Below are 13,128 nucleotides of genomic sequence, written 5' to 3' on the forward strand. Positions count from 1 at the left end.
TTTTGACAATTGATCTTTTTTTTCAAGGTTCATCACGATCAATTAGACTTTCTTCGTTTTGTCTAAATAACTAGGTGCGGACTGGTTGAGGCATCTGTGTCGATCTTTGTAATTTTGGCACTAATTTTTGCCATTTTTGATGTCTCATGACTATAAGGAAAAATATTAGTTTAAAATCTCGCAGAAGTGTTACAAGCTAGCTTTAATGAACACAATTTTGGTTTTGAACATATTTAAAACAAATCTTTAGTAATTGTTTTTATTTTAAAGATTTTTGAGTATTTGCACTCTGCCGCTACTTGTGTCTATTATGTAAGTGTAATTTGCAATCATTCACCATCACGAAAGAAAAAGGGAGACGATCCCCGTGCCAGCAGATGAAGATATCTCCTGGCCGAATCCCAACAACAACTACTACTACTAAGTGAACGTTAAGGACTGTCCAAAACGGTTCCTATTCATTAGTATTGAAGACAATTGGTTATAATGTATACAATTTGGCCTTTTCACTCTTCGGGCTATCTTTAAAGCAATGGCAAATTCTTTCGACTCTTTGTTATTCATAGAATAACAAAGAGTCAAAAGAAGAATTTTTTCATCTTTCGACTCTTTGTTATTAATAACTGGACTTACACTATCAATAAATTGTTTCGTTTTTCAATTTACCGAAACGCCCAGAGTCTGAAAACAATCAATGCAAGGAGCCATTCCAAAATACAGAGAAGACAAAAAAAATTTCTTTTAACTTTCAAAAATTACAAACATTTGTATTAATTTTTTCAAACGCGCGATCAATAAACTCTAACCCTCGAATTCTTCTGTAGTGCATTAAACTAGAGGAGGTTGAATCGAACGATAAACTCCGACAAAATAAAGAATACAAATAAAAAAGTTAAGCCCAGATTTCCATCTTGTAATTTCAATAAAAAATTTGGTTGATGTGATGTTCATTTCATGAAACCGGTGTTCATTCCATCAAAATTGGTTTTTATTACGTCTCGGCTGTTTCAAAAATACAGCGATGGTTACAGTAACTCTAGAATTTGGAATAATACATTTTTAAGCTTTTAGATTTACATTTTCGTGGTAGATAAACATTGGTTCTTACAAAAGTTTTAAATAGGCAGAAAACAGAGAGACGACGAAAGAATTTTCTTAAACCAAATTTTTAGGGAAAGAATTCAAAACTGTTGGTTAAATAAATAAAATCGTTAACTTTTAGCCTTGAAACTGAAAAAAATTAACCGTAACAATAAAAACTCCCTTTAGCCAAACTAATTCTACCACAAATTTCTCCGTTTGTTTTATCTGAAATTTCAACGCGATCTGTCAACCTCCCCCCATTAGCGATGTTTTCCTTTTCGATTTTTCCTTATAAATTTTAAAGCGTTCCCCTTCTTCAAATTCCTGATAAATTTTTATATAAATAAAAAAACTAGATCCTGACGGCTACAAACGAAATAGTGTTATTCTTTTTTACTCTACGATGCGTTAACAAAAAGTGAGAACTTGACTGATGAAAAAAGCCACCCTCGCATATGAAATCCTGGACCGAAAAGTTTTTGGAGAATACGTTTGGATATTCTACCGGCATTTCTCGCTCTACAGGGAGTTTAATGTGCCATGATCTTTTCAAATCCCTAATTTGTATTCGCCAGTTGTTTTTATTTTTTTTGAAAAAACGAAATCGTACTTGGCTTTTTAAAAAGTTCGTTAATTATGTTTGGTAAATCTAAGTTTGTTCGAATGGAAGTTCAAATAAAAAACAAATATTAATAAAAAACGCATTGTTAATTTTTCCCAGCTTCTTAATATTGAATTGAAAGTTCAATATTAAGAAACACTACATCAGAAAAAATGGTCTGGTGTCGGTAGTTTAAAAAATCTACTTATGGTCGTATTTTTGAAAGGTCTTTCATGGCAAGAGACTGTTGACAAATGAACCTTTGCTGGCAGATCCGAATAAGCTGCCCGTTGAGGAGTGTCGCTGGACATTGGCACTTGAAACTGGCAAGCCCGGACTGCTACTGTTCTCTCGCACTTGCTTTGCACGGAGGCTGTCAAAGTCCATCTTTTTACTTCACAAACAGAGAGACTATCGGAAGTGTCTTTCAGAGAGTTGGGGATTAACACGTTCTGCCAAAAGTACAGTGGCAGTACGCATTGACCTCTTAGTTAAACTGGAGCAACATTTAAAATATCTGAAACAGGTACTACATTTAACAATAGACAGGAATGATGTCGGATGACTTTTAAATCAACTAAATGTTCTTTAATTAACTTTCTATGAAATGAACCTTTAAACTTTTTCTTCAGTACCGCTAGACGCACTGCAGCCATTCTCCTAAAATGAATTCTGGCTTCCCCAACTACCCCCCCCCCCACTTCACGACTGATTGATCGCTTTACACCCCCACTACACCCCGCCATGGTATGGTTGAGTATCGATAAGTTTTAGCCGTAATGCGAGTGTTCAACTATCTGAAAATCAATTTTACTATTTTTTAGAAAAATTAATGGATCATTCATAACTGCAATACATGGTGTTATTAGTCAGAGAGTTGCGAGCCATAATATCAATGCCAAAAGAATTCTGCATTTTCAAGGTTTCAGGGAGTAAGGGGGAATCTCAAATTCAAACCTGCTGACAAGTATTTAGAAAAGTTTTAATTTGAAACTTTTAATTGTGTAGTGGTAGCATTTGGCAGTAGATGATTTGCTAATGGTTGAAACTAAAGCAAAAATTTATTTCATTCAATGACAAATATGTGTGATGATCATTACATTTAAATTAGAGGATTCAAATATAGTTTGGATTGTTCTAAGATGATACGATCAATATGAAAGAACAACAAACATGGACACTAAACAAAACCTATTTTTAACAAACACTCAATAGCAAAATATTCGTCTACAAAAGCTGATCAGAACTGAAAATAATTAACTTGTACTATTTTATAATTTTAAATACCTTGTATAACTGATTGAATGAAAATGGGCCCCGATATCAAAGGCACATCTATAATTTCTGATATTCATTCGCGAGAAATAATCAACAAATGAACACATACTAAAATAGATTCACTAAATAACCTCGTCCCTGTATGTACACTTTGATCGTCATGGGATAGATTCGATCTATTTTTTTTGTTTCAAGTTTTTCTACCTCACCTCGGTTGAGCGAAGACTGTTATTTTGGAGAAGCAGATTATTTTCATTGATTTTCGAAGCAGTTTGCTTACTAAAACGAAAATCTCGCACGAAATCTTTTACACGAGCATATTGACATTAGCATTTAGCCTTTTTGCTCACCGTTATGCGAACTTTCTGCTAGCTACAATTATTACACTTCAAGGTCATCACAAGAAGAAATATGGGCGCCGATAGGCACTGACTCGTCATCCAATCAAGCACGAGTCAAGCACGAATCGGCGCCCATATCCCCTTATTCAAGCACGAGTCAAGCACGAATCGGCGCCCATATCCCCTTATTTAGAGATTCATCTAATTAAATCGTACCCCCCCAAAGACATTAACTACATTTTATTCATATCCAGGTGAAAACCGCAATTCCCCTCATCCAGTAAATCCATCATACAAGCAGGTGATTTGTGCTCTTTTAATAAATAATAACCGTACTGATAAAAATGAGTTGCGGTTTCTTTTGTCTAATAAAACAAAACTTGAAGTAGGAGCAGGTGGGAGTAATATTTAATGATAGTAACGGTTGTTTTGCGGCGGGGCTCATTTGAGTTCTAACAAATCATTTCTGCGGTTATCTAAATTTTATCCATCTCTTTTGTTTCCCTCCAAAATTTATTTTACATCCTAAAGACAATTTTATTATAATAATGCGAGTCGCTGCTGCGGTTTTAAAATTAAAGGAGAAAAGAATAATAAAAACATGCGCTACAGCGCAGAACTCTGCGCGGTGCGCAGATTTCTGTGTTTTACAAAATTTCAAAAAATGGGTTTTAAAAACGTTTCTTTTCATGCGGATATCACTATATTCAGGATTTCTGTACATCGCGCAGAAATCTGCGCGGCATTAAAAATTCATCTCATATTTGAGTCATATGAATCTTGCGTGGATTTTTTTACGTATCTGTACGTTAGGTGCAGACATCCAATGTAGACACACCCACTCTCACACACATAACACACACACACACACACACACACATATATATATATATATATATATATATATATATATATATATATCGCGCAGATACATACATACATATATACATACATACATACATACATACATACATACATACATACATACATACATACATACATACATAAATACATACATACATAAAGACATATATACATAAGCATGCATACAAACATACATACATACATACATACATACACATACATACATATCTACATACATAAATACATACATACATACATACATACATACATACATACATACATACATACATACATACATACATACATACATACATACATACATACATACATACATACATACATACATACATACATACATACATACATACATGCGTATATACATACATAAATGCATACATACATACATGCATAAATATATATATATATATATATATATATATATGTATATATATATATATATATACATATATATCATACATACATACATACATACATACATACATACATACATACATACATACATACATACATACATACATACATACATGCGTATATACATACATAAATGCATACATACATACATGCATAAATATATATATATATGTGTGTATATATATATATATATATATACATATATATCATACATACATACATACATACATACATACATACACATACATACATATCTACATACATAAATACATACATACATACATACATACATACATACATACATACATACATACATACATACATACATACATACATACATACATACATACATACATACATACATACATACATACATACATACATACATACATGCGTATATACATACATAAATGCATACATACATACATGCATAAATATATATATATATATATATATATATATATATATATATATGTATATATATATATATATATATATACATATATATCATACATACATACATACATACATACATACATACATACATACATACATACATACATACATACATACATACATACATACATGCGTATATACATACATAAATGCATACATACATACATGCATAAATATATATATATATATATATATGTATGTATATATATATATATATATATATATATATATACATATATATATATATATATATATATAAATATATATTTACATACATAGATAGATATTTAAACGTCATGCGAACGTCAGAAGCAAACTTGCTCAGTCAAATGAGACGGAACTTATTAGGCTTAATAATCTGGAAAAAATATTTCATGCTTGTTGTTGTTTCTAGTTCTACTTCTGTGTTCTTTACTGTTTTTATAGGTTGAATCTTTTTATTGAACTGATGCAAACAATTTTTAATGCTGAAATCCAGCCAAACTGGCTCCGTAACTCAATTAAAAATTCATCTGTAAATTTCTGGCCTTTTTTGTTTTCATCTTACGACTTACTTGATGTGGCTATAAAGCAATTTAATAACATCTGTCTTCGAAAGAGGGCGCCCCCACAACATTTAGAGAATTAATTTAGCTTAAGTTTTTTACTGTCTTCTCATGTTGCTGAGGATAAATACTTGTCTTTCTAATTCGGCTCCACTTAGTCTTTTAGTCTTTTGTTGTGTTTGTTGCTTCAGACTGAGAGTCTTTTTCTGCGGTTTGATGTGCAATTATATCGACCTGGCTGCGTGCACTGTTTCCTTTGAGACTTTATACTGCTGCAAAAACAAATTCAGTATTGTCATTTGTTGATTGGCTGGTTTTGTAAGGTCATTTGCATCTTGTTTTTTCTTTTTTTTTTTACAAATTTATTGCAATCGTTTCTTTTGATCGTAGAGAAAAATGATTGGTTTATTTTGAAACAGAATTGTGAAAAATTGGGCAGGTACTCGGACACAAACACAAAAAATGATCATTTTTGGCCAATGAGAGGTTTACTCTTAGCAGTTTTTAAATTTTATTGTATCTTTAATTTTTTTCAGTAAATTAGAACAAAAACTTCTGTTGTTGGTTCAGTTCTCGTTTTCTCATTTTGTTGTACTCAGTTCTGCAAATCAGTTCCTCCGTTGAATTCTTTACCCTTTTCACTTCTTAAAATTTTTACAATCTCTTGTAATATTGTTATTCTGTTGTCGATTCTCACAATTTCGTTCACTTTCCGTTGAATTGAAGTATCTAATATTTTTCAATTTCTCTTCGTTATTTAGACATCTCTCAGTTGGGAACACTGATTGCAAGATTTCTTTTCCGCCGGCCTCACTTTTGTTCTATCTTAAATTTCAGTTTCAATTCTTCCTTTATTTCGGTAGCTAAAAGAAGTCGATCAAGTAATATTTCTGACGATATATACATTTAGCGGCAAAAATCGATTTCATATATTTGCTTCTGCTTTACCTTCTCTGTTAATTTCACAAGATGGAGTATTTTCTGGACATGGGCTGCAAGTACTTACAGCTCTGTCTACTTCGCTGCACACTGCGTGGATTCTTCACTTCGGAGCCTAAACATTTTGTTGTCATGGATCTTGTAGACCAGAGCACAAACAAAGAGATTCGATTTACTCTTTTCAACAATGGCCACAAAACTTATGATGAACTTCTAAACTTTCTGCAGTCTGATAAAACTACCTTCTTTCTAGAACACGACAAAGATCTATTGTTTTCAGTTTCCGATCTAAAAGAAACACCTATTGAATTATTTTTCTAAAATTAAAATTTTGGAGACAGCTGTTTTAAAATATTTCTGTGATTTTTCGTAGATGCGATTTTGAGTTTTCTGCAAGATGTTTTTCCTATTTCAGATTTTGCTGGTTCTATTCCTGGAAGGATCCTCGTTTACATTACTTCTGTTGAATTCACATATCTAGAACTTGGTAAGTGTCATTTTGCCAATTACTGCTCTTTTTGTCTAGTCGCTTTTTAAAAGAAAATTTTTCGGTTTTCATTTTTACTACTTATTGCAAAAATCAATGGCATTTACACTTGAACTGGCGTCAAACTCTTCGCTCAATGTTTATCCCGAGAACACTCTCGCTTTTTTTCGTACTGTTTTGCCTGAGTGCATAGAATTGTTTGGTCATTGGGAGGTGTCCCTTCTTGAAATTTCGTATCCTAGAAATTTTAATATAGTTGAGGGGACTTTTGATCTTTGCTGGCCAAATAGCCCTAGACTCTACAAAGGCTGTAAAATGCGCAAAGGCATGTATCATACAATTGAGGAAATACGTATTGAAATGAACAATGCTATCGATCGAAAAAGAGAGCGATCCGATAAATTGATTGAACATCTCGATTTCCAATACGATTCTAGTCATGTACTCAAAATTTGTTCCTCGACAAAAGCGTCAGAGGTTCATTTTATTAGCGTTTCCAAGGACCTTCAATATATACTTGGGTTAGAGCGAAAAAAACTTATAGGTCGATTGTTAACCTATGTGCCAACGTACGCAGCCGATATTAATCGGTTTCATCACTTGTTTATATACTGTGACTTTATCGATCCCCAGTTTGTTGGCGAAAACAAAGCCCCTTTGCTACGATCCTGTCCGGTATTTGATGTTTCCCAAAAGATACCCGGGGAAGCTGTAAAACCGGGAGGGTTTTTTGGTTATGGTTCTTCAATTATTCGAAGCTTTCACCAGGCTCAATTCAAGAAAGTAGCAAAACAGTCTATTGGCGATGTGCTAATAGAAATAAGATCAGAATCGGGAGAACTGCTACCCTTTGTTGGGGATGGCAGAACTCAGCTTACTCTACAATTTCGACAAATAACTAACTAATACGTTTAGGAAAACAATGGCTTCTCAATGGATGAAAAAGAGAAAACTGATAACTGGAGTTACCGGCAAAGACCTGTCACCGAAGATTACAGCGGAGGAAGATACTCGAATGAATCCTACGGCAAAGCATTTTGACTTGAGAGCTCAAAATGGAAGATTTATTCGTTTATCAGTGAAAAAATATGAGTCTGGAGTTTACGCCCACATCAAGTTATTCAAAATTGAGGGCTGTACGAGCGCGAAGTCAGCAACAGATTGTCTCAACTGGGTCCGGGTAAATCAACTGGGATTAACGATGGATGAATTGATTGCTAACACAGGAATCACAGGCAGTGTACCGTCTGAATCCTTATCAAGTGAAGATCTTGAGAAAAGGGAAGAGTTTGAGGAGGTCATATCAGATATGCTAGAGCCTAATCAAAAATGTGAGGAAGTGCGAGCAGATCTGAAACAAATCACCTCGACAGTTGAACTTGGAGATTCGGAGGAAGAAGCTGATGCTGAGCGATCGGAAGTTGTGGCAAAGCAATTTATTGATCTGCCCCAATCTCTGCCCCAACCAAATGCTGATGAGATGTGGCAATCAAAAATTTGTATCACAAATAAAAATGGGAAGAAAAAGATTCCAAAGAAGTTTTGACCCAGTTCGTTTCTTTGTCCCTAATAGAAAAACTACACCAATGTGGCTGCTCATAGCGCAAATTGTGGGCTCTTTTTACTTATTTCAACGAATTTGTTTGGAGCTATCATCTGTTTGTGTGGCCCCTTCAGTAGTTTATTGGGTTGACAATTTAATTCTCAAAGCTGAACCACAATTTTTTCTGTAACTTTTAGTTTTTTTGAAACTCATTTGCCCTAATTTCTAATCTCATATTTCAGTGTTAAGAGAATGGGTGGTGAGGAGTTACGTGTCAATATTTGTTCCGATTCAGAGAGTGATCCGATGCTCTCACCGGTAGTATCAAGTGGAGAAGAGGAGAATAATCAACCACAACCGGGCAACTTATCAACTGCTGCTTCCATTTCTCAAAACACTGCAAGTACTAATAATGACCATGCACTGGATTCTCTTTGCGAGCAGGGTGCTTCGGGTTTCTGTAAACGATTGGATCAAAGGTTTTCCAAGCATCTGCAGCTGATGCAGAAAGGAGTTGTTTCTGTTTATAGTGGGGGTTCCGTTGGGCAGAATATGGAGTTCGATGATGCCTGCCTCGCACTTCACGTCCTGGAAAATATGTTGGTACAAGAATTGAAAGAGCTGAAAGTATACGATGTGATACAGGATCCTGGAGTGCTGCTGGTACTCCTGAGGCGGTTCTCTGGCGTTCTCAAAGAAAATGCAGAAATCTGCGAGCAAAACTATTTACCCAATAAGGCTTCCATGAGAAAACGTTACTCCAAGAAATTGCTAGCAACTGATTTAACTTTCCGCGAGCTCTTGAACATCGTGGACCCAGAATATTAAACTTCTGGATTATATGTCATACTTTGTGTTTTATACAGTTATTTACATTTTGAAAGCGTTGCTTTTGTATTTTTAATTTCTAGAATCCTTCCGTTTTTGTTTGCAAGTCGGAGGCTGTCCTCGATTAAATTAGTTTCATACGGAAAAAGTTAGACATTTTTTGATTTTCGGTGCCTTATTATGACAGAAAATCAGGATATAGCAGCCAGACTTTCTGTTTTGAGCAATGAATTACTGGAGGCCGATACTTTATTGTTTGGTTCAGTTCAAAAACAACCTGATTTTCCGCTTGCTCTGCAGAGGTTGTTGCATATTAGAAATTGTTTCCAAGATGTAATCTGCAGTGGTCAACTAACGAATAATATATCCCGTTTCCAGTATTTCAACTTGATGTTTCGTTTGGAAGCAGTGTACAGATCACTTAGCTATTGCTACAACATGCTTGGAATGCCCACAGATGCGAATGCGTGTCGAGCTTCAGCCATCTTCTTCAAAGGAAAGTTTGCAAGCTATGTTGCTCCAGGTACTGTTTTTGGCAACCTCCAGGACAAAGATGAGCAACCCAAGTTTCTCAAGCCCTCAACAAAACAGAACTGAGACTCTGGCTGATCCTTCGATCTCTTACTGAAAACATGTCATCATCAATAACTCTAAAAGACAAAGTTGACAAGAAAACTTTGGTTCTCTTCTTTTTTCTACTTTCTGTGTTTGTGGTGATTCTGAGTATGTTTGTGTGTTTTATAGGTTTTGTTTGTGTACTTTTTATGTTTTTGTAATTAAAATTGTCTGAAGCACATATCTTAAGCACATAGTAAATCGACGTGCCGTTAGTTGATCCATGCTGAGTTCTAGTTTGGTTCCAGAAAACAATGTCGAATAAAGCTGGTATCGATGCAACTCAGGATGAAGCTGAGAGCATTTCTCAAGAGAGTGAACCGCGAGACCATGTATCTTCACAGAACGTACAAACAACTGATGAACGCAACCAGAGACCGTCTGGGTTCGATCCGAGCCAACATTACACTATCATTAGACGGCCTCAGAGAAGAAGCAGCCTTCAAGCCGTTAGCAGGGATTTCGAAGTACTATTTGTTGATATTGAGCGTAACATCCCCCATCTGAAAGAAATTTTTGAAAGCCTAATCAGTACACTCGTGGCCGATGTGCTGAGTGAAATGAATGGAGTCTCCCATCGTGTTAGAATTGTTTTGAATGCACCCAGCTTGAACTACCCCATTCATATACCCTTTCAAGATACGAGTACTTTTAATGTTGATCTTATTTTAAATGAACTTGATAGAGTTCTCAATTCGCATGAAAGTTTTGATATAAGCAGTGATATCAAATTAAACTTGCTTTGTATATCCCTCCCGTCGATGGGTGGCAAAAAAATTGGTGGAATTGTAAACAGGTCTGTGCCCGATTTGTACACATTCTTGTCAGCAAAAAGATCTGTCATTACAATCAAATCGCAAAATAATGATTGTCTGATAAGAGCTCTTGCCGTGGGTCTAGCTATCAGCAAGGCATCAGCAGAAGATAAAAAGCAAAAACGTTGGACCGAGTCTATTCAGACAGCGGAAGTTAAGCAGCTTCTATTTCGATTGAAACAATTCAAAGAGCTCAAGATATTTCAAAACACTGGAGACAAACTCACTCTCGAGGATCTCAGCAGCATTGCGGCCACGCCGGTTTTTAATAATGTCAACATTACGATCTACGACAGAAATTTTATGGGTGTCTATTTGAAGAGCTTCAATGACCATAAGGAGCTCCATGTTGATCTGCTTTACGACAGGGAGTCCGGTCACGTTGACGTAATTAAGTCAATGAAGGGCTTATTTAGCTGTCGTTTTTACTGCTATGCGTGCCACAAAGGTTACTCTTGCGTAAAGCATCAATGTCCAGCGAGTGGTTGTGGCTTATGCCGACAGATGGGTTGCTTAAATCGCACTGGATATATCACTACTGCACCCGAGTTTGGCAAACGTCAAGAGTTCAAGTGTGCTGTCTGTGGTCTATCATTAAGGAGTCAGTTTTGTCTAGACAACCACATCGAGAAGCAGATATGCCTGTATTACTTTAAATGCCCGTTGTGCAACTCAACGATACCCGAACATTCGTTGACTAACCATGTTTGTTCTCAGAAGTTCTGTCTTGTTTGTTATCAACAGTATCCAAAGATTGGGTCAAAAGAGCACGAGTGTTATGTGCAAAAACCCAGAAAGCGCAAATCTACATTTTGTACAAAAGAAGTCGAAGACAATGAGCCACAAAGAAAGTTGGAGAGATTTCAGGAAATTGAGTTTGGTGAAGAAGATGGCTTCCACGAGGTTGATGTTGAACAAAGGGATTCACCGGCCGTTGATAACGAAAATATTTGGGCATTTGATATTGAAACAGATCAGAGCTGCTTGAATGATAACGAGCACAAACCTGTTCTCCTGGTTGCGAGAAATCTTAGTGGCTCGCTGGAGGAAATCTACGACGGGTACGATTGTATTGACCGTTTCTGCTCAGAAGTCTTTCTGAAGAACAGTCAACGGGTGAGAAAATATGAATGGTTTATTGCGCATTTTGGAAGTGGCTTTGATTTCCTTCCAGTCTTGCAATGCTTTTATACTAAACAAAAGTACGTGCCCAAAATTGTTCTGAGAGGAAACAAAATAATTTCGCTCAAAGTGGGCAACAAACGATTTATTGACTCATATCTCTTTATTCCTGTTCCCTTACGGAAGTTTCCGGAGACATTTGGAATAGCAGAACTCAGAAAAGGATATTTTCCTCACTATTTGACATCATCACAATCTTTGAACAACGACATGACGCTGCACGATCGGAAGAAGTGTGAAAGGGGAGATCTATGTTTGTGGACATTTATTAGGACTGATGACTGTAGCCATTGTGTGGGAGATGAATCAAGAACCCTAGAGGCAGGCAATTTTCCTCCTATTTGTGTGTTTGGTGCCAAAATGTTCTCTAACAAAAAAGAGTACGAAAAGTTCAAACTGTGGCATGACGGTCAAAAGGAGAAGTACCGAGAAGAAGGTCTTCGATACAATTTTAGAGAGGAGTTGTTACAGTATTGTCGCTCTGATGTTGAACTCCTCAGGATGGGTGTATGCAAGTTTCGTCAATTGATAGCAGAGTCATGTTTTGGTGTTGATGTCTTCAAAACCGCATGTACTGCTGCTTCCGCTTGCAATTACATTTATCGACGTTTTTTATGCCTTCCAACTCGATTGCAATTTTGCCTACGAACGGCTATAGGGCTTTGGATAGAACATCTTTTTCAGCTAACCAGTGGCTCGAATGGAGAGAAAGGCAAGAAAGAAGTTTTCTCTCTGACACGCCTAATGCATCCCTCAGGATGTACCGTTCAAATGTATTTTCACAGTCGCCGTCAAATATCAGTACCTGTAAACAATCAGGTGAACAAAGAGTTGGGCAGTTCAAAGTTGACGGAATTCTTTTAAAAAACATCTCAAATATTTGGGATTGCAAAGAAACCTACGAGGCAACAGTTTTTGAGTTTTTCGGTTGCTATTACCACGGCTGTCCAAAATGCTTTAAAAATCGCAAAGAACTTAATAAAAAGGCCGGAGTTAGTATGGAGACTCTTTATCAAGACAGTTTTGTGGACCGTTTAGCTTGGTTCTCAACACAGAAGGAGTTAGGAACACAATTTCTTACTAAAGATGGAATTCAGTTTTCAATTGTCGACGTTCAGC

The 13,128-nt window shown here is 35.8% G+C and overlaps 1 protein-coding gene across 2 annotated transcripts in view; it reads right to left on the minus strand.

The window, feature by feature from the left end:
- LOC142353319 (uncharacterized) overlaps window positions 1–2,237 on the minus strand; it is a 62,197-nt gene extending 59,960 nt beyond the window's left edge. For both annotated transcript variants that reach the window (XM_075405553.1, XM_075405552.1), the window contains exon 1: window positions 1,945–2,237. In XM_075405553.1, coding sequence (XP_075261668.1) covers window positions 1,945–2,071 — 127 coding nt within the window. In that variant the 5' untranslated portion in view covers window positions 2,072–2,237. The remainder of the gene's footprint in view (window positions 1–1,944) is intronic.
- Between the last annotated feature and the right edge of the window lie 10,891 nt (window positions 2,238–13,128).

The sequence above is a fragment of the Convolutriloba macropyga genome, chromosome 14, assembly GCF_964194025.1.
Source record: "Convolutriloba macropyga chromosome 14, txConMacr16.3, whole genome shotgun sequence".
NCBI classification, from domain to species: Eukaryota; Metazoa; Xenacoelomorpha; order Acoela; family Convolutidae; genus Convolutriloba; species Convolutriloba macropyga.